Source organism: Astyanax mexicanus, chromosome 2 (assembly GCF_023375975.1).
Source record: "Astyanax mexicanus isolate ESR-SI-001 chromosome 2, AstMex3_surface, whole genome shotgun sequence".
NCBI lineage: Eukaryota > Metazoa > Chordata > Actinopteri > Characiformes > Acestrorhamphidae > Astyanax > Astyanax mexicanus.
Window position 1 is genome coordinate 58,674,754 of NC_064409.1, and position 22,333 is coordinate 58,697,086.

A 22,333-nucleotide genomic window follows, 5' to 3' on the forward strand; every position below is an offset into this window, starting at 1 on the left:
TATACTATATTTTTCCACTGTTGTAAGAAAACTCAAAAATATATCGTTTTGTAATGCAACAAGGTTTTATTTTAAATAATTTATGACCATTTCTATCATGCTCTATTTCTTGTGCAGGGCTTTTGAGGAGCAGTTTGTCACTGGAGGATTGTGTGTCAGCTGACAGCACCGTAAAATAAAATTTTATATTTAGGGGCCCTTGTACTTGCCAAAGCCTGTGGACGCTGTGGCTGTTTAGGTTTGTACATTAAGGCAGGAGTAGCTGTAGACCAGGGGTCGGCAATAGGCTGTAATAAACGATAATGTGTGGAAAAAAATACTTCTCTTATGAGCTTTTGTTTACATTCCTCCCCTGTCTCTCTGTAGCGTTCGGCATGGCTTTAGTTTCCGCCTGTTCTCGTTTTTCCATCGGTTCTTGGGCTCCTTATCTCCATATAAGGCCATTTTTTCCCCCGTCGTGTCCCAATTCACTAGCCGGGGCAGAGGTATCTTGGACCCATTTTATGTGGTACTTTATGTGGATATTTTAGAATTCATTAGACTATATTCCTTTTAGCATTTTGAACTTAGTTTAGTTAGTTATTTTCCTATTTTGTATTTATTTTTCTGTTTTTATTAAATTTTGTTATTAGCTTATTAGCTTCTAGCTTGTTGCTGCCTTCTTTGTTATTTAGCATACAGAATGTCTCACTGGTCTTTTCAATGAATGTTGATTTATTAATTTAATAGCTGTATCTAACAATTTTAATCCAGACAGACCCTGTGTGTTTTTTTTTAATCGGGTGCGGAGAGCTCATCCGCACGTTTGAATGGTTTTCCTACAGTTTGTCCTGTAGGAAAACGGACGCGATTTATATGCTGACACTGTTGTCTGAGTGGCAAGTTGAGAGACGGCATGTCATGCAGCCCGTAAGCAGTAGAAGAAGCGCCAAATCCCCAGAAAAACTCTAGTATGCAGAACTATATTATTATTGTTATTAATTTTCCTTACTTTCAATTAGCAGGATACTTTGACTTTTATTTCTTTTCCGGACCCGACCCGAGATTTCCCTGGATTTCCTGGGCCTGGTTGGGCTCCAGGAAATAGCCTGTGATGTAGTCATCTGTTTTTCAATACTATTTCGAACGAAATAATGGAAACTGAAAGTGAAAGTTCTCCTTAACTAAAACTAATAAAAACGGTAATTAAAAGAAAAAACTAAAGCGAACTGAAATTACAGATTGAATACCCTCATTTTGTGTTTGTTTATTTATTTACAATTTATTTATATAAATGTGGTATATCATGATATATATCGTTATCGTGATATAAAAAAATCTATATTGTGATATTTGATTTTTCCCATATCGCCCAGCACTAGACTATGGTACACATGATTTGATTTGTTTGTATTTATAGGTTGTTGGATTGCATACAATCTTGCAATATATTATGATATATTGACTCTGGACCCCTGTATTGTGAATTATATCATATGCCCAAGTTCTTACCAATCCACTACCTTAATGTAGAATGGCATATGACTTGGATTGTGCAGCGTTACACAGTCCACACAACACAACACCTCTCTTGCAGTTCCATCAAAGATATACATCGTAGTAATGACTAAATATGTGTACAAGCTTGTGTGTGAACTAGCTGTTTAGCTAAGGAATACAGCAAGATGGTAAAAAATGACTCCAGTGCTGCTGCATGCATTCATCAGTCTGCTTAGTAGCTGCATGAACATGGCATCCTCCCAAAATTCCCTACTGACCCCTTTTCACCCTCTGAAAAAACTTTCCAGATCTGCCACTGGGACTGACCTGCTGTCAGCTTTACTAAAATCCACGTTTCACAGCTGAAGGTCGAGTTTAAGAGGATAAAAAGAAAATTTACTGTACAACCACCACAAAACACACTCAAAAATACTTAAAATTAGTAAACAAAATTACAGAAGTCAGAGGTGAAGTTTACCAACTGAAGGACAGATCCAGGTCTGACCTAGTTTTACCTGTCCTCTGCTACAAGTAAGTGCGCAGTCTGCTGCCACTCTCACTGTGACTAATGAGAGCAGACAGATGAAAGTGTGTGTGGCTCACACTCAGAGTACACAGTGCATAATGCAGGAGTTTGGATGAGTGCTTTCTATTTGCTTTTTCCTTTTTGCACCACATTGGATCTGAAGACTCAGTGCCATTGGTTGGGATCTCTTCAGTTAACTCCATGAATGTAGCTTGTGAGAGTAATTCAAAAAGCCAGACAGAATGCTTTTCAGCCTTTTTGTGCTCTTCTTTTATAGCCAAGGATAAATAAGTGCAACACTTTGTGCAACACTTTATATGCAGGGTACCTACATAGGGGCTTCATATCACATTTATAAACATTAAATAGTGTATTTTTAAAGCTTTTGTCAGCTTTTTTGCCATTGCTTATATAAGAATGTGTGAGAATGTATTGATATTACATGCTTTTTTAATTATTTTAAACTTTATAGATATTGTTTATGAAAGGGAAAACATGAAATAATATTTGACTTATTCTGCATAATTAAATTCTGCTTAATGAAGGTGTTATAAATAGGAAATGTGTTACCACTATAGATTAAGGGCCCCAAAATCATTCGTAGAACTTATGTCATGGTGCGTGTAAAAGCATAATATAGTCCTAAATTCAATGAAGCCTCTTATGTGGGTAACCTTCAAATAAAGTGTAGTCAAAGTTTCTTTTGTTGTACACTACTATAAATCTACAGTATAGTATCCAGTGCTTAAATAACACTAAAACTAATGAAACTAATAACTAATAATAATTAAATAATCAATGACTATGGATGATAGCTATAAAACAAATTCAGTCAATGGACAAAATCTCTTAGCTAAAAAGAGTATCAGCCATTTTGAAGACAAACTTTTCAGGCTTTGCCCAGGTTTTGTAGATTATCTTGATATCTTAATCAGATTAAAATCCTGATGGTTTAAGGTATGAAGTCCACGTGATTATTAAAGGCATTTGTATGCTTCCATTACCTCTTAACAACATTAGCCTTGTAGCTTCCCAAACCTAAAGTGTTTAAGGAGTTCTGATAGTTGCTGTTTATTACTACTTAGAGACCACATCTCATATTTATAGCTTCTTGGTGTAGAAGAGCAAAGCTTCATGAACACAGACCCGACCAATTTTTGACCAAAAATACGCTGGGATTGGGTAAAAAAAAAAGAAAGAATCCTGATTCCAGATCATCTGAAATACTTGAGCAGGATTTTCGTTTTTGCTGGCTCAACCTGAAGAGAAGCAGCTTTTAATAATTTATGCTTAGCTAGTGAAGCGCTCTGGAGGGTAGCGACAGGTAGAGACCTGCCTGCAGATTGATACTGGGTTAAAAGAGTCCTGCACACTGTTCAGACCAGAAGGTTTAATGCTTGCTTATTTTTGTTCCCTTTACATATCAATAAAAAGACTGTGTGTGGGTTAATATGATACAGAACAGCAGGTAATTGTTACTCTGGGCTAAAATACAGTTACATAACAAGATTATGGATTGGCGTAAAGCATTAATTATATGTTATGACTCCCTTGGTTGTTGGGATACTCGATTAGTGTCGCTCAGGGATGACCTGAAGCACAGATGTACATCTGTTACTGTTGACATTATATACTCTTGATCTTTATTCATATTGAATGGGTGGATGTGTGACACTCACAGGCCTGAGGTCAGTGATAAACTTATTTCATTACATTAATATATATTGAGTATATTAAAATAGATGTACTGGCACCTGCCCTGCTTCAGGCGGTATTCTTGCCTTTGATGGATGGATGAAAGTCAAAAGCAAAATACTGTCAAACTGTGGGCAAATTTCTACACAATAAAATACTTCTGTCAAGTGTAAACATAGTACAGTTGCTCCTCTTTTATTTGCAGTTTGCCAAATCTTTAGGTGATGTGGAACTATCATACAATAATTTAATAATATAACAAAATATAATAATATTGAGGAAAAATGTCTAATTAATCATGAAACTGATTGAAAGTCATATCACCCAGCACTAAAAATCATCATGTTGCCCGACCCTGCAAATATTGTACTGTGTGCCACATAAGTCTGTGGAGGATAGAGGATGCTGCAGTTAGAGCTTTGGGAACATGAGGTAATCTCATATTTAGCAGAGAAAATTATACCTAATTACAAATGCATCAGGAGGACCCACAACTAATTGATTATGGAATTGAATCTTGTTATGACAAATTTACCATGACTTCTGAAATATACTTGATATCTTGATTACATTGGCCTCATTAATGTCTAAATGTGTTTCAGTAGACGCCGATTTGTTGTCTGTAGAGATGAGGATGATGCAATAAGAAACACATGATTCTGTAACCATAATAAATCCCCAGGCATTGGCCATGCTTTTCTTCCTCCATCACTCCACAGAACTCACCCACACACTATTTACCACCAGTTCCACTTCAGATCTCTTGCCATTCCTGTCTCTCATGTTCCCTCCTGCCAGCGTCCAGTGCATGGTTGTCCCAGCGTCCAGATCCAGTATCGCACTCGGACACAATACGAGCTCTGTGCTGCCCTCAGTGTATTGTCTTCTGCTGCTCAGCCTGCACAAAAGAGCTGTTATACACACACACACACATACACACAGGCAGCACCAAAGCCCACTGTCAGGTGCTCCACACAGCCGGCCAGGACCAACGGCAAGGACGACCTTCTTCTTCTCTCATACTTGCTTAGCACTGGTGTTTAAGACGTTTTATGTAGAAGTTTTCCTGAAAACTACAGCTTTACAGAAATGTTGATGTTCCACTGATTTGGCCATCAGCTACTGTACTATATAACTTGGATGGAGCTAACTCAAATCATATTCATATAAAATCCTTTAATTGTACTTTTGCTGCATCAGTTCATGTGCTTCTTACACTTTAGAATTTGCTTCTGTATCACTCAGGTTGTCAAAAAATGCATATTTATACACTATATGATTGAAGGGATTAAACAGCTTGTTTAATCCCTGTAGGGAAGTTTTGATAGAAGAAAAGAATCGGAGGACTCTCTGCAACAGATAAACATGGACCTGTTGGCACTTGGCACCATATCTAATAACATTGTGTGGGCTAGAGGAGTTTACCACCCCCCTAGTATTGAGCTGTGAAGCAGTGGAACTGTGTTCAATGGGAATGATGGTATTTCATCCAGTACTTTTGGGGTAACTAAAGAGTTGGGGATAAAGTGGGGGTAGGGTGGCAATCTAGTAGAACTGTAGAACCCTGGACTCCAACAAAAGCAGAATAAACTCTTAAAGGATAATCCTGGTATTCCTGATAGCCTTAATTTTAGAAGAAACAATGACAGAACAAGTGTCCCAATACTTCTGTCCATATAGTATATCTGTCCACAAGGTGGGCTCAAATAGAAACCTTTGTCTTTTTACTTAAAAAGAATGTATTACATGCACAACATATTGTTGCAGTAGTAAAACGTAACATAATGTCCCATTTCTTAAAGAGACAACATGCATGATAAAATCTCAGGTAAGCTGTACTGTGTGTTTCTAAGAAACACACACACGCGCGCACACACACACACACGGAGTGCTGGCAGCCTAAGCCACGGATTTGGCACGGAAACAGTGTGTGCTGTTGTCCAGACTGAAATCTCCTCTGAGCGTCTGTTCACTGTAAAGGCCGTCAGGAAGAATGGCAGCAGATTGAAAGAAGTGACCCTGTTTTGGCCAGATCCAGTTCACTCACTTCGTTTATTTTATATAGGGCTGTAATTCAGCTCAAATTTATTAAAGCAGTCCACACCATCAGCTGTGAATCTGAAGCTGAAGCAGTGATGTTTGGAAGGTGTGAGAGAGCACAAGCGTGTGCCAGACACTTCATTATCACCTACAGATCTGATAATTAGGCAACTAATTTTACCAGGCAAGAAATAAGCAGTTTCCCCTCCCTGCGTTTTTTCACCTCTTATCACCAGCGGCAAATTCAATCTTCAGCTTTTCACATTTACATGTGAATATGCAAATGAGTTTGAATGAAATGAAAATGAATGCGTCTCTCTTTCTCTCTTTCTGTTAGGATTCGTCCCCAGCTGGCCCGTGAGAAAATAGAGGGATGTCACATCTGTACGTTTGTGACCCCAGGAGAGCCCCAGGTGATCCTGGGGAAGGACAAGGCCTTCACGTTCGACTATGTGTTCGACATGGATTCTCAACAGGACACTATCTACTCTAACTGCACAGAGAAGCTGATAGAAGGCTGTTTTGAGGGCTATAACGCTACCATCTTTGCCTATGGACAGGTGTGTTTGTGTGTCTTTTTGGGTTGTATTAATTGTATTAACTTTGGAAAATGTTTTAAAATGTACACATGACAGTTACACCCAGAAAACAGCGTTCAGGAAAGCAAGCCTCTTTTTTTACTGGCAGAAAAAGCCTATTAGGCAAAAACTACTGTGTTAGTAGTTTACCTATTACCACCTATTCAGTAAAATACTTCAAGGAGCTTTTCAGCTCAGTCTGCATTGCAGCAAGTCAGAACAGTGTCAAATATATGTAACATTCCATTTTCAACGTGATGCCAACTATTAACACACAATCCATCGGGTCATGTTTCTACCGGGAATACATTATAGAAGCCATTACAACTCACAGTGGACAGCGCAGTTAGTGGTAATCATTGTGACCAGCAATATCTTGACCAAGATTGTCCATGTGAACAGACAGGTGGCTCTGTATTTACATTCATCAATCACATATCCTGCAAGTCAGTCCAGCATTCATAAGCTTCCATGGGAGTTAGTAAATATCATGGTGCAGGAGAGTACTTTCTGTCCCATGACATTTGGCATGTCCTTGTATTTACATGTACTTATTTACTTATTTACATATCCTTCAGTTTATAACATAGTGGTTTCATTCAGAGGCTATTAGGAGTTTTTCAGAAAAAATTAAGAGACCACTTCAGTTTCTGAATTAGTTTAGTGTAGTAAAATGAACATTGCTGTATTATTCTATAAACTACAGACAACATTTCTCCTAAATTCCTAATAAAAATATTGTCATTTAGAGCATTTATTTGAAGAAAATGAGAAATGGCAGAATTAACAAAAATAGTACACAGCTTTCAGACCTCAAATAATGCAAAGAAAACAAGTTTATATTCATAAAGTTTTAAGAGACCAGAAATCAATATTTAGTGAAATAACCCTGTTTTTTAATCACAGTTTTCTTGCATCATGGCATGTTCTCCTTCACCAGTCTTACACACTGCTTTTGGAGAACTTTATGCCACTCCTGGTGCAAAAAAAATCAAGCAGTTCAGCTTGGTTTAATGGCTTGTGATCATCCATCTTCTTTTCAATTTGGTAAAATCAAAGAAACTAATTTTTAAAGAACCCTTTTTTTCTAGAGCTGTATGTCTTTAACTCTTTAGCATGTGTATGCTAATCTTTCAGGTACGAGTAATGATCATATAAAAATAAATTCTCAATGTTTTTGTGTTCATAAACACAACAAGTTTACAATATGACCGTGTTAGGCCAACACTTGAAGTAGAGGACTGGAGAATCCCCTTAAGAATTAAATTTAGTCTAAGACTAAGGATAATCCATGTCTATGAAAGCTGCTTTTAAAGGTTTTTAAAGTCTGTAAGTCTCAGATTGTTTCTTAAGCAGCTTTATTAATCCTTTACTTTTGGTTTGTAGTCTTTCCATGGCAAAACAAAAAACAAATCCTTCCCATTTAATCTTACTGGAAATGCAGAAAGCTCTTTACTCTCTTGTCTGTCTGTCTGTCTGTCTGCCACACATTCTGTTTTTTTTGTTGTTGTTTCCTCACTCCCTGCTGTCCTCTTTAGACTCTTTCACACTCTTTCTCTTGCTGTCTTACTCCCTTTTTTTTCTCTCTCACACATGGGCCCAGTGTTAGGTATTTAAATGACATTGAGTTTGGATTTTCACTTCTCTCGCTCCCCCAGCTCTTGTCGCTGCTGCGTTGCCATGACAGCGGAGCCTCTTGAATCCCTCCTTTCGAGGGGCTTGTATTAGATCTCCTCTCACCCTCTCTTTTTAAAAGCGAGGAGGACTTTTAGCAGCTGCGTTCAGCCTATATATGATCAACATGAATATTTCATACTCTCTCCATCCCTCCACACTACTGCTTGTGACCTACATCCTGTAGCTGTCCCCGTTATACCTGCCTCTGAACACTGCCCCCCCCCCGCCCCCCGCACATCCCAGTGTTAATCCAAGCTTTATCCACTGCCCCTCTGACCACTCAACCGCATCAGCAGATCTCTGGCATTCCCACCCCACTCACACAACTGACAAACACACACATAACACATACACCCCCTACACTGCGTGCATTTTTAAGAAATCTTATTTTTGTAGATAAGAGTATTGCACACAGTGTATTAACCTCCAGAATAGTGTCCAAAATACAATTTCAAAAGTAAGGAAAACACCTTCAGTATTGTATTTTTCGCACTATAAGGGGCACTTAAAATCCTTTAATTTTCCCAAAAATCATCAGTGTGCCTTTTAATCCAGTGCACCTTATGTATGAATTTTACCAGTCAGGTTGTAAGGAGCAGTAAAGCCACTCCGCTGAAGTACAGCTTTAGACAGGAGTGTTAAGTTTAGTTCTTCAGCACCGGGGCTAAAGTAGCATTAGCTTTAGACGTTACTCGCTTTTTCCCTGTTCAGAGGTGAGTATTATCAGCCTGTAGTTTGGTGCTAACCCCGGCTAGCACTGCTGGAGCAGCATTAGCATTACCCGCTAACCGCGCTAGCTCTATGAGAGATTTTCTAAATTTCTACATTTGAATTAAACTATCAATGCTTCACCTTGCTTACAAAATTGCAATATGTCATAATATATTGAACCGTAACTCCTGAATCATGTTATATATTGTATATCTTGCCAATACAAAGCCCTAATATTCTGGCTAATCAACCGTATTTAATTTGCTGTGTGAAATCAGACTGTTTTTGTGTTTCTCTGCTTCAGACGGGCTCTGGGAAAACCTACACAATGGGCACAGGGTTTGACGTGAGCATTCCAGACGATGAACTGGGCATCATTCCACGGGCAGTCAGTCACCTTTTCAAAGGTATCGAGCAAAGACGCCAAGCTGCGACTGATCAGGGTCGACCGGTCCCCGAGTTCAAGATCAGCGCCCAGTTCCTGGAGGTAAGTGTACCAACTGCACTTCACTGAACCACTGCCTGTAGAGGGCAGCAGTGAGTTATTTTTTGTATGATATACACTAAGGAAAATAAGTATTTGAACACTCTGTGAATTTCTCCCACTTAGATATCATGGAGGGGTCTGAAATTCTCACCTTAGGAGCATGTCCACTGTGAGAGACATAATCTAAAAAGAAAGATATCCGGAAATCACAATGTATGATTTTTTTTATAATTTATTTGTGTGTTACTGCTGCAGATAAGTATTTAAACACCTGCCAATCAGCAAAAGTTCTGGCCTTGAAAGACCTGTTAGTCCACCTCTAAAAAACGTAACCTCCACTTATTATTCTAAATTAGAAGCAAGTATAAGCTTAAAACAGTCTTTATAATACTTATAATAAATAGTACTAATACATACAATTATACTTGGAGTATATAATTTATAAATATATATAAATATAATATATATCAGGAGAAAAAGTAAATGTGAATTGAATTGAAACTTTATTTGTCGCAGCTCGAGCGAGGTCTGATGGGGGTGTCAAATGGAATGGAGAGTGTCTTGTGTAACAGGAATATGTCAGAGAAGGCATGGGTGGTAAATTCTGGTGGCATCTGGTTATAATTGTCCATTGAGAAAAAGACAAGAGCCTCCACATTCAACAGAAATCACATCAATATACACTTTAACTATTTCTTTATTTTTTTAACTCAGTGACATAAATTGTGCAGTGGAGTTAAAAGGCTTTAACAAAGAATCATATAGGATCAGGCTTAAAGCTGATGTTCGTAAATTTAGGGCCCTCTCTGGTGAGAATGGTTAATTGCGTAGAGCATGCAAAAGAATCATTTTAAACTGGGCTGGTGTGATGCGGTCTCCTTTCAAAACGGATGAATCTGATTCCAGATAATGTTCAGTCAGAGAGAGAGAAAGAGAGCGCTCTTTGTTTCTTTGGTTTTACTGTGAGTGAATGAGCTAATGAGATCTGAGTTTCCCCTTCTGAAGTCTCCATTGCTCCACCAGTCCCTCACGTTCACTAAAACTGATCCGGATCCACTTTAAGAGGGTGTAATTGTGACATAAGTACATAAAGGCATGTGACATGGCCAGAAGAACTCCTGCAAAAACGATCAGACACCCCAGTTTTTAGAATGAATATATTAGGCTTAGCAGGGATAGTCGTTTTAGCACACTGGTACCATTAAACACAATATTTTATCCCTTCTCTGCTCAGAAATGCTTCTATTTTTTTTATTTTAGAAACAAAATAATATGGACTGCCACTTTAATATAGTCGATCAACTTTCAGATATCCATATTCGCAGTAGTCTGTTAGACTGTTGTTATAGGCTGAGATTCACATTGCTATTATTGTGGTCTACTGTAGTCTGGTTATCAGACTACAGCACAGGAGCTGATGTTGACCGTGAAGTCCTGAGTGTCACCATGGTGTCCCTGCACACAGCGGGGTCTGTTTTTGCCTGTCTGTGTGTGTGTGTGTGTGTGTGTGTGTGTGTGTGTGGGTGCACTGCGCTGGACTTACTGTTCCCATAGTGATGCTGTGATTGGTGTCCGGGGCCCAGGCTATTTCAGGGGCTATTTATTGAAGATGAGGGTTATTTACTGCTCTTCTCTCTCTGCTCTGCTTAGCCTGTGCATGTTCCTAAATTAACTCCCTCACAAAGTGCCAAGATCAGCTGTTTAGAATGAGTGGATAGAAAGTGGAGTATGGACCATGTGACTTTACCATGATCACCTACAAAAAATATGTAACATTTCCGCATGATGAAAAAAAAAATAATAAAATATAGAAAATATGTGAATTACACCCATTTATTAAAAAATAGTTTAATATTATCAAAATATCTAAAAGAAATAAAACTTGGTGGGTAGTAAGTCCTGCCAGAATGTCATGGAGTGACTCACAATGGCAGCGGGTCATCTTGAGTGGCATGTTATCTAGTCACACTATCAGAATGCCTGGTGTCATGGTGTGGGGTGCGATTTCGCTCAATGCCAAATCACCTTGAGTCTTGATGGGCTTTGACAGTCCAAAGTTACGTTAATGAGGTCCTGCAACCAGTGGCTCTACTTTTCCTGAATGCACACTCCAGTGCACTGTTTAAACAGGACAATGCTTCTCCACATACTGCTTCTATCTCAAAAGCTTGGCTTGACAACACAGGTGCTTTGCCACGTTCAGCTGCATTGCCAGACCTGTCAACACTTCAACCCTAGTAGAGATTTGCAGGAACTGTGTGAATTTTCAAGCTGCATGGGATTGGATAATTGCAGAGCACCATTAGGAACCTCTAAAGCTCCATGCTGAGACTATATACCAGCTATTTTTGCAACTATTTATTTGATGATGATGATAAAAATTATATAAAAAAATGAGAATAATGATTTATGCTCTTCTGTCTCTTTTTCATTGTGTGTGTGTGTGTGTGTGTGTGGATGTGGTGTGATATGATGTGAAATGACTGTAGTTGTATAATGAGGAGGTTCTGGATCTCTTTGACTCCACCCGTGATTTGGAGGTCCGGAAGCAGAAGTCTCACATTAAGATCCATGAAGATGCCACTGGGGGCATTTATACTGTGGGAGTGACCACCCGCACTGTCTCTTCAGAGGCTGAGGTGAGTGTAAATTCTGTGATGTAAATCTCTGACTGTTATCTTCACAATAATTAGATTTTTGAATGACCTAGCTCTCTAAGCATTGCTAACATCTCTAACCTGATGCCACAGCCATCCATAGCACAGAGTCCCAGAGAGCAGAATAGATTCCTTAACATTAATTCAGGGGTGCCGTGCAGTCCTTCTGTCTAAAGCGCTTCTACTGTGATCGGGGGGTTGCTGGTTCCAATCCTAGTCATGCAGCTTGCCATCAGCTGCCGGAGCCCTGAGAGAGCACAATTGGCCTTGCTCTCTCTGGACGGGTAAATGGCGCTCTTTCCCCACATCACTCCAAAGGGTGATGTCACTTAGCACAAGGCATCTGTGAGCTGATGTATCGAAACCAAGCGCACTGATCATCAGCAGGTAGTGACTGACTTCACTCTCTTTGTGTTGTGGCGTCGTTTGTGATGAGTAGCACTTGAATGGTTGGTACAGCTGGCCTAGCTAGGTTGGGAGAAAATCGGAGAAAATTAGAAATACATTTGAAAAGAATGATCATTTAAGTTCATCACCTAAAATTCAGTTTTGTGGGGGTGATTTTTAAATTAGTTAAAAAAATGCACCCAATCCAAAAGAGCATTTTGCTCTCTCTTGAAGTTCTTTCATTTATCACTTAGCATTTTGCTAACCAACATGAACATGTGCTAGCTGTTCTAACAGAACTGGTAGTTAGTGATAGTTTTTCCCCTCAAACACATCCAGCTGTCCAGAGTCATTCAGCAGCAATTAAAAAAATATGTGTTGGATGATTAAAAGGTAGCATATGTAGTCAGTGTCAGTGTCAGTGTCTGGGGCATGTTGTGAAAGAGGGGGACCTAGATACGGAAAAGAAATTGGACAAGACTTAACTGGAGATAAAATAGGGGAAATAAAAAATAATTAACTTTTTAAGCCAGTTCTTCTTTTGGTATTTGAAAATAGACATATATTTTAGCTACAACTGAGTACGTACTTTATTTAATTTCAGAATGTGTGCATTTGCATCACCTCCTTTTATATTGATACGTTCCTGTTCACTGATTCTTTTTTACAGTTTGTAAAAACTGCGAGTACGCTGTAGTGTATATGTTGTGTGTGTGTGGATGTAATGTGGGTTTTTTGTTTTTGTCTTTTCTGTGCACTGCTTGTATTTGTATATGTGTAATCATTAGCAGTATTTTTTGTATTTATTGTGGTTTTATATGCTGTTGCAGATGATGCAGTGTTTGAAGCTGGGTGCTCTGTCACGTACCACAGCCAGCACACAGATGAACGTGCAGAGCTCACGCTCCCATGCCATCTTTACCATCCACCTGTGCCAAGTACGCGTGTGTACAACCTCGGACAACGTAAGAAGTGTTTGTCTTACTGTGCTAGTTTTCTGCATTCTCTATCCACCCAGAGACAGCTATCCAAAGATCTTCACATACTTCAAAAACAAATGGCAGACTGAATGGGACAGTAAAACATTTAACAAACTGTATGACATACAGGACAAAGTCGGACGAACCTACACTAAAATGGACAGTCGCCTACACCAAACCATCCTTACAAAATGTAGAATCGGTCACTCCAAGTTGACGCACCAACATCTACTGACTAGAGAAGATGCTCCAACCTGTCATCTTTGTAAAGACAGACTTACACATTTTAATGGACTGCAAACCACTGCACTCAGATGGACTGAGGTTTTTTAATGAACGTGAGATGCCAAATGTGCTTAAAACTGCAGCACCTGGAAAAATTATAAATTTTTTAACTTTTTTAAATATAAAACATCTTTTATAATTATTTTGTATATATATATATATATATATATATATATATATATATATATATATATATATATATATATATTTTAATGACACAGTTTGAAGAATTGACTCAAGTACCGCTGTAAAAATGACCCTAGTGTGTCGGCACGGCGTTAAAAACCTACTCAATCAATTGAAGAGTCTTTTAATAAATCTCAGTATACAACTATATCTATATATCTAGTTCCCTCTCATTCTATTGTCATGGCTTTAGAATTTCAGGTGGTTTTATGAAAGTACCACATCAGGCTTTGTTAAGGAGGAACGGTGGGTGAAGGGGTGTTAAATCTCTCACTGTTCTGCTCTTTTCTGTCAGGAAAACGAGACTGATAACCGGCTGGCTAACGGCTCCTCTGATATGGAGGAGTTTGAGACACTGACAGCGAAGTTTCACTTTGTGGACCTGGCTGGCTCAGAGCGTCTGAAGAGAACAGGAGCCACAGGGGACAGAGCCAAAGAGGGCATCTCTATCAACTGTGGACTGGTGGGGCAATCACTCAACATCATTAAGCACAAACAGAAATTCTTAAACATCCACCCCTTAATATTATCAGGTCTCTACTTACGGAGACAGGCCTTAGCAATGAATAGGAAAGTCAAAAGGTTGCAAGTCAGAGACTGATTAAAATGAATCCCTCCTTTCTCATTAGTATTGTGATATATAGGGGGCTGTGTGGTTTACTAAATGGGGTGGAAACTTTAACACCTTTTCATCATCAGCATGCATCAGTATTGGTCACATTAACCATGACTGTAGTGTTTCTCAGCAACCGTAGCCTACTGTTAACAAGCTTTGTATATAAAAAAATATGAAAAAAGCCTGGTAATGCCTTTTAATATACAGCTCTGGAAAAAAGTAAAAGAAGAAGAGATCAGTTTCTAAATCAGTTTCTTTGATTTTGCTATTTATAGGTATATGTTTGAGTAAAATGAACATTGTTGTTTTATTCTATAAACTACAGACAACATATAATAATTACAACTCAAATAATTAAAAGTAAACAAGAGCATAATTATAAAGTTTAAGAGTTCAAAAATCAATATTTGGTGAAATAACCCTGTTTTTTAATCACAGTTTTCATGCATATTGGCATATTCTCATCCACCAGCCTTACACACTGCTTTTGGATAACTTCAAATTCAAGCAGTTCAGCTTGGTTTGATTGCTTGTGATCATCCATCTTCCTCTTGATTATATTCCAGATGTTTTTAATTTGGTAAAATCAAAGTAACTTTTTTCCAGAGCTGTATGTTCAGCTAATGTAATGAGCTTTGCTGTTCACTAAAAGTTATTAGTGCATTGTGGGAGTAACCACCCACCACTAGATAATACTGTGGAAAATTTTCAACAGACCCAACGGAACAAAATGATTAATACCTTGGGGTGTGAACTGGGTTCGGAAGAGCAAAAGTGTAATTTTTGTTTTTGTTGAACAAATCAATTGCTTTAACTAAATTATACAAGAAATGTGTATGTGGACATTTTGTAGATAATTATAACAACTATTATTAAAAAACATTAACTCTCACTAAATACACAAAAAAAAAACCTCTCACTACATTTGGAGTGAATAATTTTATTTATCTATATATTACATCAGCTTGGAAATAAATTAATCTGATCTGTAATTCAAAATAGAAAATACAAAATAGATTTCAGTAATTATGCAGTAAGTTCAGTATATAGTGTGCAGATTTTAACGCTGGTTATATTTTCCATATCTGTGATTTAGTTGGCATTGGGGAATGTCATCAGTGCCTTAGGAGACAGAAGCAAGCGGTCAACGCATGTGCCTTACCGGGACTCCAAACTCACTCGCCTCCTCCAGGATTCTTTAGGAGGCAACAGGTATGAGCCTGATCAATAAGCTTAGAAAATATTCTCTGAAATGTGATTGTTCATTTTGATTAATCATTTGAATTCGTTATGAACACTCTAAACATGACGTGGTGCTCTCTATTCTACAGCCAAACTGTGATGATTGCCTGCACAAGTCCTTCTGATCGGGACTTCATGGAGACCCTGAACACCCTGAAGTATGCTAACCGAGCGCGCAACATTAAGAACAAGGTGGTGGTGAACCAGGACAAGGCCAGTCAGCAGATCAGTGCTCTGAGGACAGAGATAGCCCGGCTGCAGATGGAGCTCATGGAGTACCGCACGGTAAGGGATGACTCATTCTAAAACAGGAAGGAGGCCAAAATCCTGTATCTAAAGCCAAGCTGAGCGACACTTCTCACCCTTAATAACATTTCTTTCAGCTAAAATAATGCTACTAAACTCTTACTACAGACTGGGTGATTTAAAGCTTGGGCAGTTTCACCACGTCGAAGCACCAGAGTCTGCTCTATATCATAAAACCCGATGCGAATGGCGTTGGATTTGACCGGTGTTCTGTCAAGTTGTGCTACCTTGTCAAACCCTGCTTCCCTAGTGTATATTTAAGGTCTCTGTAAAATGCAAAATCCGCCTAAATTGGTTTTAAAATTAGAACTTATGTCATTATACATGTATTACTCTTAAAGGCACAGTAACAAAAACAGCATGTTTGATTCTAAGGCATACTTATGTACTTTGTATATAAAACCACAATACTGTTAAATGCAGGCCTCAGAGTTTAAAAAGGGAAACAGATTGTGGTTTGAGAAACCACTGCTTATGTTTGAGTTTATGAATTTGTGCCAGTGTTCAGAGCTTGGCTGTTTCTGTACACATACAGGGGAAGCGAATGATTGGAGAGGATGGCATGGAGAGCATTAATGACATGTACCATGAGAACTCCATGCTGCAGACTGAGAACAACAATCTACGCGTGAGAGTTAAAGCCATGCAGGAGACCATCGACGCTCAGCGTGCTCGCCTCACTCAGCTCCTGAGTGACCAGGCCAATCAGGTTCTTGCTAAAGTTGGTATGTAATTCATATGTAAATCAAAGGCTACATCAGTTGTATCTTTAAAATTGTTTTGGATGTTTTCTTCGTTTCTCATTTCTTACATATTGCTTTTTTTGCTATATAAGAAGGCTTTACTTAAAACCGACTAAAACAACCTTTTACCTTCAACTGCAGCCTGGATCTGGAAATTGGCTAAAGCCCTATCTGGACAGGATTAGTTTCTCAGTGGGTTCTTAGGGTAATTTTCTCTTTTCTGGAGGGTCCTCTGTGATTTTATTCCCGTCCGGAACGACCATGAATGTGTTTTTCTCAGATGTCCCCTGTGTGAAGGCCCATCCGTTCCAACTTTTCTCTCATGTTCAGGACATAGTCAATCACATTGATCTTGTCTGAACTTTTGGGGCTTTTCCCAGGTTTCCTTCGTCAGAGAGAGAAAGGTCCTCGCACTTGCGGAACTTGCATAACTTAAGTTGCGTAACTTCTCAATATGCAAATTAAAGATAAGGCAGCCACTGGTCCCAATCAGACCCTATTTCGTTCACAAATTTGCTAAGCATTTGCACTAGAGTCTGGTTGAACCGTTCTACTAGCCCATCTGTTTCTGGGTGAAATGGTGTACTTCTAAGTCTTTGATTCTTAACACATTATAAACTTGTTTTAGAAGAGACGACATAAAATTAGAGCCTCTATCAGTCAAAATTTGTTATGAAAATCAAATTACAGGATGAATTACCTACAGTTTTTCGCATAACTCTGTGGTACTACAGTATTTTAAGAGATGTCCTGAGTTTCATTACCTCGCATTTAATAAAACAGCTATTTGTCCACTGCCACAAACTGTACTTACACTTTGGGCATGTGTTTCCATAGAGATCCACGTAAACACAACAGCGAGTGGAAATGGAGGAGCTACTGAACGCAATGTCATGTGACCGAGAAAACCAAAAAACTCACTGGTCCTCCTGTTTTTTCAATTGCAGTCCGGATGCAAGAGTTTTATCACTGAGTAGAAGTGTGAAATATTTTTCATAGACGTCCCATTGAGAAACTAATCCCGTCCGGATAGGGCTCATCAGGCTGTGATCTATAAAAATGAACAGAAGTGCAGACAAGAGTTTTGTTTCTTGGTCATTGCTCACATTTTATTGATTTGGTGTCCTCAAAATACAATATGCGTTGTCTGTGTCTAGGTGAAGGCAGTGAGGAGATCGGGAAAATGATCCAGAACTACATCAAAGAGATTGAAGACCTAAGGTGGGGCATGCAGTTTTATTTTTATAGAAAGTATTCTTATTCACTGTCTAAAAATACACACGTTTCTGTGCACTAAGACGCTCATCTTCGCTCATCTTTGATTCCACAATTTTCAGAGCCAAACTGCTGGAAAGCGAGGCAGTGAACGAGAACCTGAGGAAGAACCTGTCCAGAGCGACCACTCGCACGTCTTTCTACGGAGGACCTGGAGGTTTTTCTCCTGCCCTGCTCGGACCTGACCCCACCCAAGAGACCTCTGACATCATCGAGCTGGCTAAGAAAGATCTGGAGAAACTGAAGAGGAGAGAGAAGAAGAAAAAGAAGAGGTAAGAAGAAGAAAGAACACTGAGGGTGTTTTTGGGAGGGGAAGTCATCATGTACTGGAGATCTGGTCTCTTTGTGTGAGCAGTTAGAGTGTGCTTTGTGTAGTGGGTGTGCGTGAATACTGTCAGCTACAATTACACTGGAGAATGTTGTTCTAATGACTGTAATTATCACTATGTGAAGTAGTAACATTCGTTTGTCTGCCGAGGAACATCAGGCTAAATGTCACAGCAGGAAAGGGGTGTGGAAAGAAGCAGTGTCAGTCTGGTTGAGGACAGGAAATATGATTTTAAGATTTAAAATTCTATACAAATAATCTTTGCCATAGAAAAAAACAATTTAGATTTAAAAAAAAATTGGCGACAATGTGATAACAAATATAACATTTGAAGAGATTATAATTAGGGTTGCAGCTATTGGATATTTTAGTAATGAAGTATTTTTACTGAAAATTCCTTTAATTAATCGAGTAATTGGATAAAACATGTTTTTTACAGTTAAAGATCAATTATTAATACACAAGAGAAAATAAAACATTTCACTTAATAATAAATTTTGTTACTTTGAAGGGACGATTATTATTGAGTGTTGAAAATTGAAATTGAAAAGAATATAATCAAGAGGAAGATGGATGATCACAAGCTCTCAAACCAACTGCTTGAATTTTTGTACCAGGAGTAAAGGCATAAAGTTATCCAAAAGCAGTGTATAAGACTAGTGGAGGAGACATTCCAAGATGCATGAAAACTGTGATTAAAAACCAGGGTTATTCCACTAAATATTGATTTCTGAACTCTTAAAACTTTATGAATATGAACTGAAAGTTTTCTTTGCATTATTTAAGGTCTGAAAGCTCTGCATCTTTTTTATTATTTTAGCCATTTCTTATTTTCTGCAAATAAATTACATTATTTTTATTTGGAATTTGGGAGAAATGTTGACTGTAGTTTATAGAACAAAACAACAATGTTAATTTTGCTCAAACATATACCTATACGTAGCTAAATCAGAGAAACTGAAGTGGTTTCTTTTTCTTCCAGAGCTGTATATGATTTTTGCAGATTTGTTGTGGCATTTTTTAATTATTCAGCTGAGAACATGACGAGGTGTGTTTTTTGTGTGAAATGCGCCACCTTCGTAATGACATTGTGGCACATTTAAAGTAGTATGTGCAAAATACTGTGCTTTGCGCTTTACTGTTAAATAAAAGACATGGATGGAATTTGGCATCTGTCTTTAACCCATCCGTACACATATACACACAAATAAGCACTTGTGCACTCATTGTATATGTCTCTAGTGGTGGACTGCCTGGGAGCCTATAGTGTTTAGGGTATAAAACTCACAACAATGGCTTTGCTAATCTGCCACTGTTGGGCCCATAAGCAATGCCCTTAATCCTCAACAGAAAAGTTCTACCGGAGAATGTCAGAAAACAGGTCTGACTACTTACATTTATTTATCAGTTTTTATTTTAAATTAACAGTTTCAGAGTCAATGTGATGCTCTAGTTACTCTAACAGGAAGAATAGCATTCCTGTCAATTTGAGAACAGTGTAATTCTCAAGACATATTTGTGTACATTTATGTTATATTACTCTACTACTAGTCCACATTCTCCTTCACTTCAGAATTTGTGTTTTTACAGTTCTGTACCACTGAGCTTGTTAGCAAATGCAGATCTGCAGTGTGGCCTTAAGGGGGGAGCTTAAACGTAATTTGTATTTATGACAGTAGTGTAAAAGTGAATTACACTACCATTTAAAAAGAAAATACCAGTTATCACATATTGCTGTGTTAATTAATTAGAATACAGATACAGATACAGAATATTTTCCTTGTTTTGAATGAATAGCTTAGTCAGTGTAGTCAGCCAAGCCCTTCTTTTCAACCAAAACTGTTGCAGTATTAGTGTTTCAAATACCTTTAAAGGTCCATAGAAATGTCATTTTTTCTAATACAAAACAATCTAATAAAATTGTACAGGCTAAAAAGAATAAAAGTAAGCCTGAAGATTCTTTCTTGAGCAAAGAAACATAGATTTTCTCATAATCTCACTGGGGGTGTCCTCCTGCACCTGTATCTGTCTGTATACGTCCAATACCCACCCTCACCCCTCTCCTCTCCCTGACCCTTCCCCTCTGACCCGCGACCTGTGAAGGCTACAGCAGCTGCTTGAGGAGCGGAGAGATGAGGAGGAAGAGGAGATGGAGGTGGAGGAAGACAGGTTTGTCTCACCTAAACTCCACCCACTGCGTCCTCCTGCCCAGCCAGTGCCCCGCCCCTCCCCCCACTCACTTTAAAACTCTCTTTATTTTTGATGCAGGTAGTTACCACACTTGGAGGAAGAGCCAAAGAGTGCCTTTAAAACATGTATATTAATATTACAGTCTATTAATGTGACCCTCATGTCTGTGAGGAGGTTTTTTTTTTACCATGTTGCCTGATTTTTTCATACTTTGAAAATGTTGAACTATGATAAGGATTTGTATTCACATAACTGTGGTTTGGGAACTACCTGATCATTAGTTTGCTTTTTCTTTCAGTTTTTTCATCCAGCTAAAATAAAGCAAATCACACCATTTCATTTCCTTTCTAATGGCTTCCCTGCACCCTTTGACTCCTTTGTTGAGGTTCACAGGAATGCTTTGTTTTGTAATGTGCTTTTTATTTCAGTTCCTCCACAGCGCTGCATTTCTGCTCAATGCAGCAAGTTTCTGTTTCTCCCCAGCCTTTGCAGTGGTTTATTGATGTAAAGGTGCAATGAATAATCAATTGCAACAAATGCATTTCACTAAGGAGTGGGTGTGACTGAATGTGTTGCTCTTATCATGGTCAATTGCATCATAATGTGCTTTTCTGAGTATACTGTGGTTCATTAAATAATTTCTTTTGTATGTTTTAGAGCTGCAAATGTCATATAAGGACAGATTTTGCTTAGTGTAGAGTGTCTGTAAAAGACTAACCAGTTGCGTTCACACAGAAAACATGAATCTCTTAAGTTGGCAAATTCACAAAAGCAGAAAATTATAACTTTTAGTGTAAGTCAATGTAAAAATATTTAATTCTAGCTAATTTTGGAGCATTTCGATTAGTGCATTCCTCTTTAAAAAGTCTTAAAGGAGTGGACTAAGGCACAGCCACTATGATCAGGAGATTGCTGGTTCGAATCCTGTTGATGTAGTTTGCCATCGGCTACCGGAGAGAGCACAATTGGCCTTGCTCTGTCTGGGTGGGTAGATGGCGCTCTCTCCCCACATCAATCCAAAGGGTGATGTCGATTAGCACAAGGTGTCTGTGAGCTGATGTATCGGAGCTGAGTCACTGCGGTTTCCTTCTAAGTGCACCGTAATGCTACTAGGCAATGCTGCATCAACAGCAGTTGGAAAAGAGGTGGAGTCTGACTTTATATGTATCGGAGGAGGCATGTGCTAGTCTTCAGACTCCTGGTGTTGGGGCATCACTAGTGATGAGGAGGGAATCCTAATGAGTGGGTTGGGTAACTGGCTAAACTGGGAGAAAATGGGATAGACATTGGAAATAAAATAACAAATAGTCATAAAAAATATAAATACAATTAGATAGAATGACAAAAACTTACATACGCCAAATATCATGGGATAGCAGTATGTCAATTGATCATGAGGTGTTACCTCAGGGAAAGGCTTGTGTATGCGCACACCATTGTAAGTTTTGTTTACCAGGAATACATCATATTATAACACAAGTATTATAACCCACAGTAGACAGGGCAGTGGGTGGTAATGATCATGGCTGGTGGTGTCTGTCTGCGTGAAAAGATAAGCAACATTGGTAGAAACCACATCAATGCAATGCTCAGGGCCCCAAATGCAAATCCTGCAGGGTTTTTACAGCTTTCTTTAGCGTCCACGGAACATGGCAAAAGTCATGGGAGGCAATACTACCCTTACTTTTGCCCATGCCGACTTGTTCACAAACCTCAGAAAAGCTAAATAGCTGTGATGCATATTATGGACCATGAACATTATTGTGGTATTGTGATGTTATATTTTATAAACATCACCCACGTTTTATTTGACTGGTATTAAAAGCACGATCTGTGATTTTACAATAATAAGGCGATGCTCAGTATAATAGCTTTTGAATCATAAACCACTTAATTAATAACCAATAACACAGTTGTTCTTCTAAACTCGTGGGTGATGTTCTTC

The 22,333-nt window shown here is 38.6% G+C and overlaps 1 protein-coding gene across 5 annotated transcripts in view; it reads left to right on the plus strand.

Annotated features, from left to right (window-relative positions):
• kif21a (kinesin family member 21A) overlaps nt 1-22,333 on the plus strand; it is a 60,388-nt gene that overhangs the window by 14,475 nt on the left and 23,580 nt on the right. For 4 of the 5 annotated variants that reach the window (XM_049474641.1, XM_007228214.4, XM_049474643.1 and 1 more), the window contains exons 2-12: nt 6,078-6,300; nt 9,011-9,193; nt 11,683-11,832; nt 13,068-13,202; nt 13,984-14,151; nt 15,401-15,516; nt 15,636-15,831; nt 16,388-16,577; nt 17,753-17,816; nt 17,933-18,142; nt 20,302-20,367. In XM_049474641.1, the coding sequence (XP_049330598.1) occupies nt 6,078-6,300; nt 9,011-9,193; nt 11,683-11,832; nt 13,068-13,202; nt 13,984-14,151; nt 15,401-15,516; nt 15,636-15,831; nt 16,388-16,577; nt 17,753-17,816; nt 17,933-18,142; nt 20,302-20,367 (1,701 nt within the window). The remainder of the gene's footprint in view (nt 1-6,077; nt 6,301-9,010; nt 9,194-11,682; nt 11,833-13,067; nt 13,203-13,983; nt 14,152-15,400; nt 15,517-15,635; nt 15,832-16,387; nt 16,578-17,752; nt 17,817-17,932; nt 18,143-20,301; nt 20,368-22,333) is intronic. The other variant, XM_049474644.1, reaches the window with a different exon arrangement.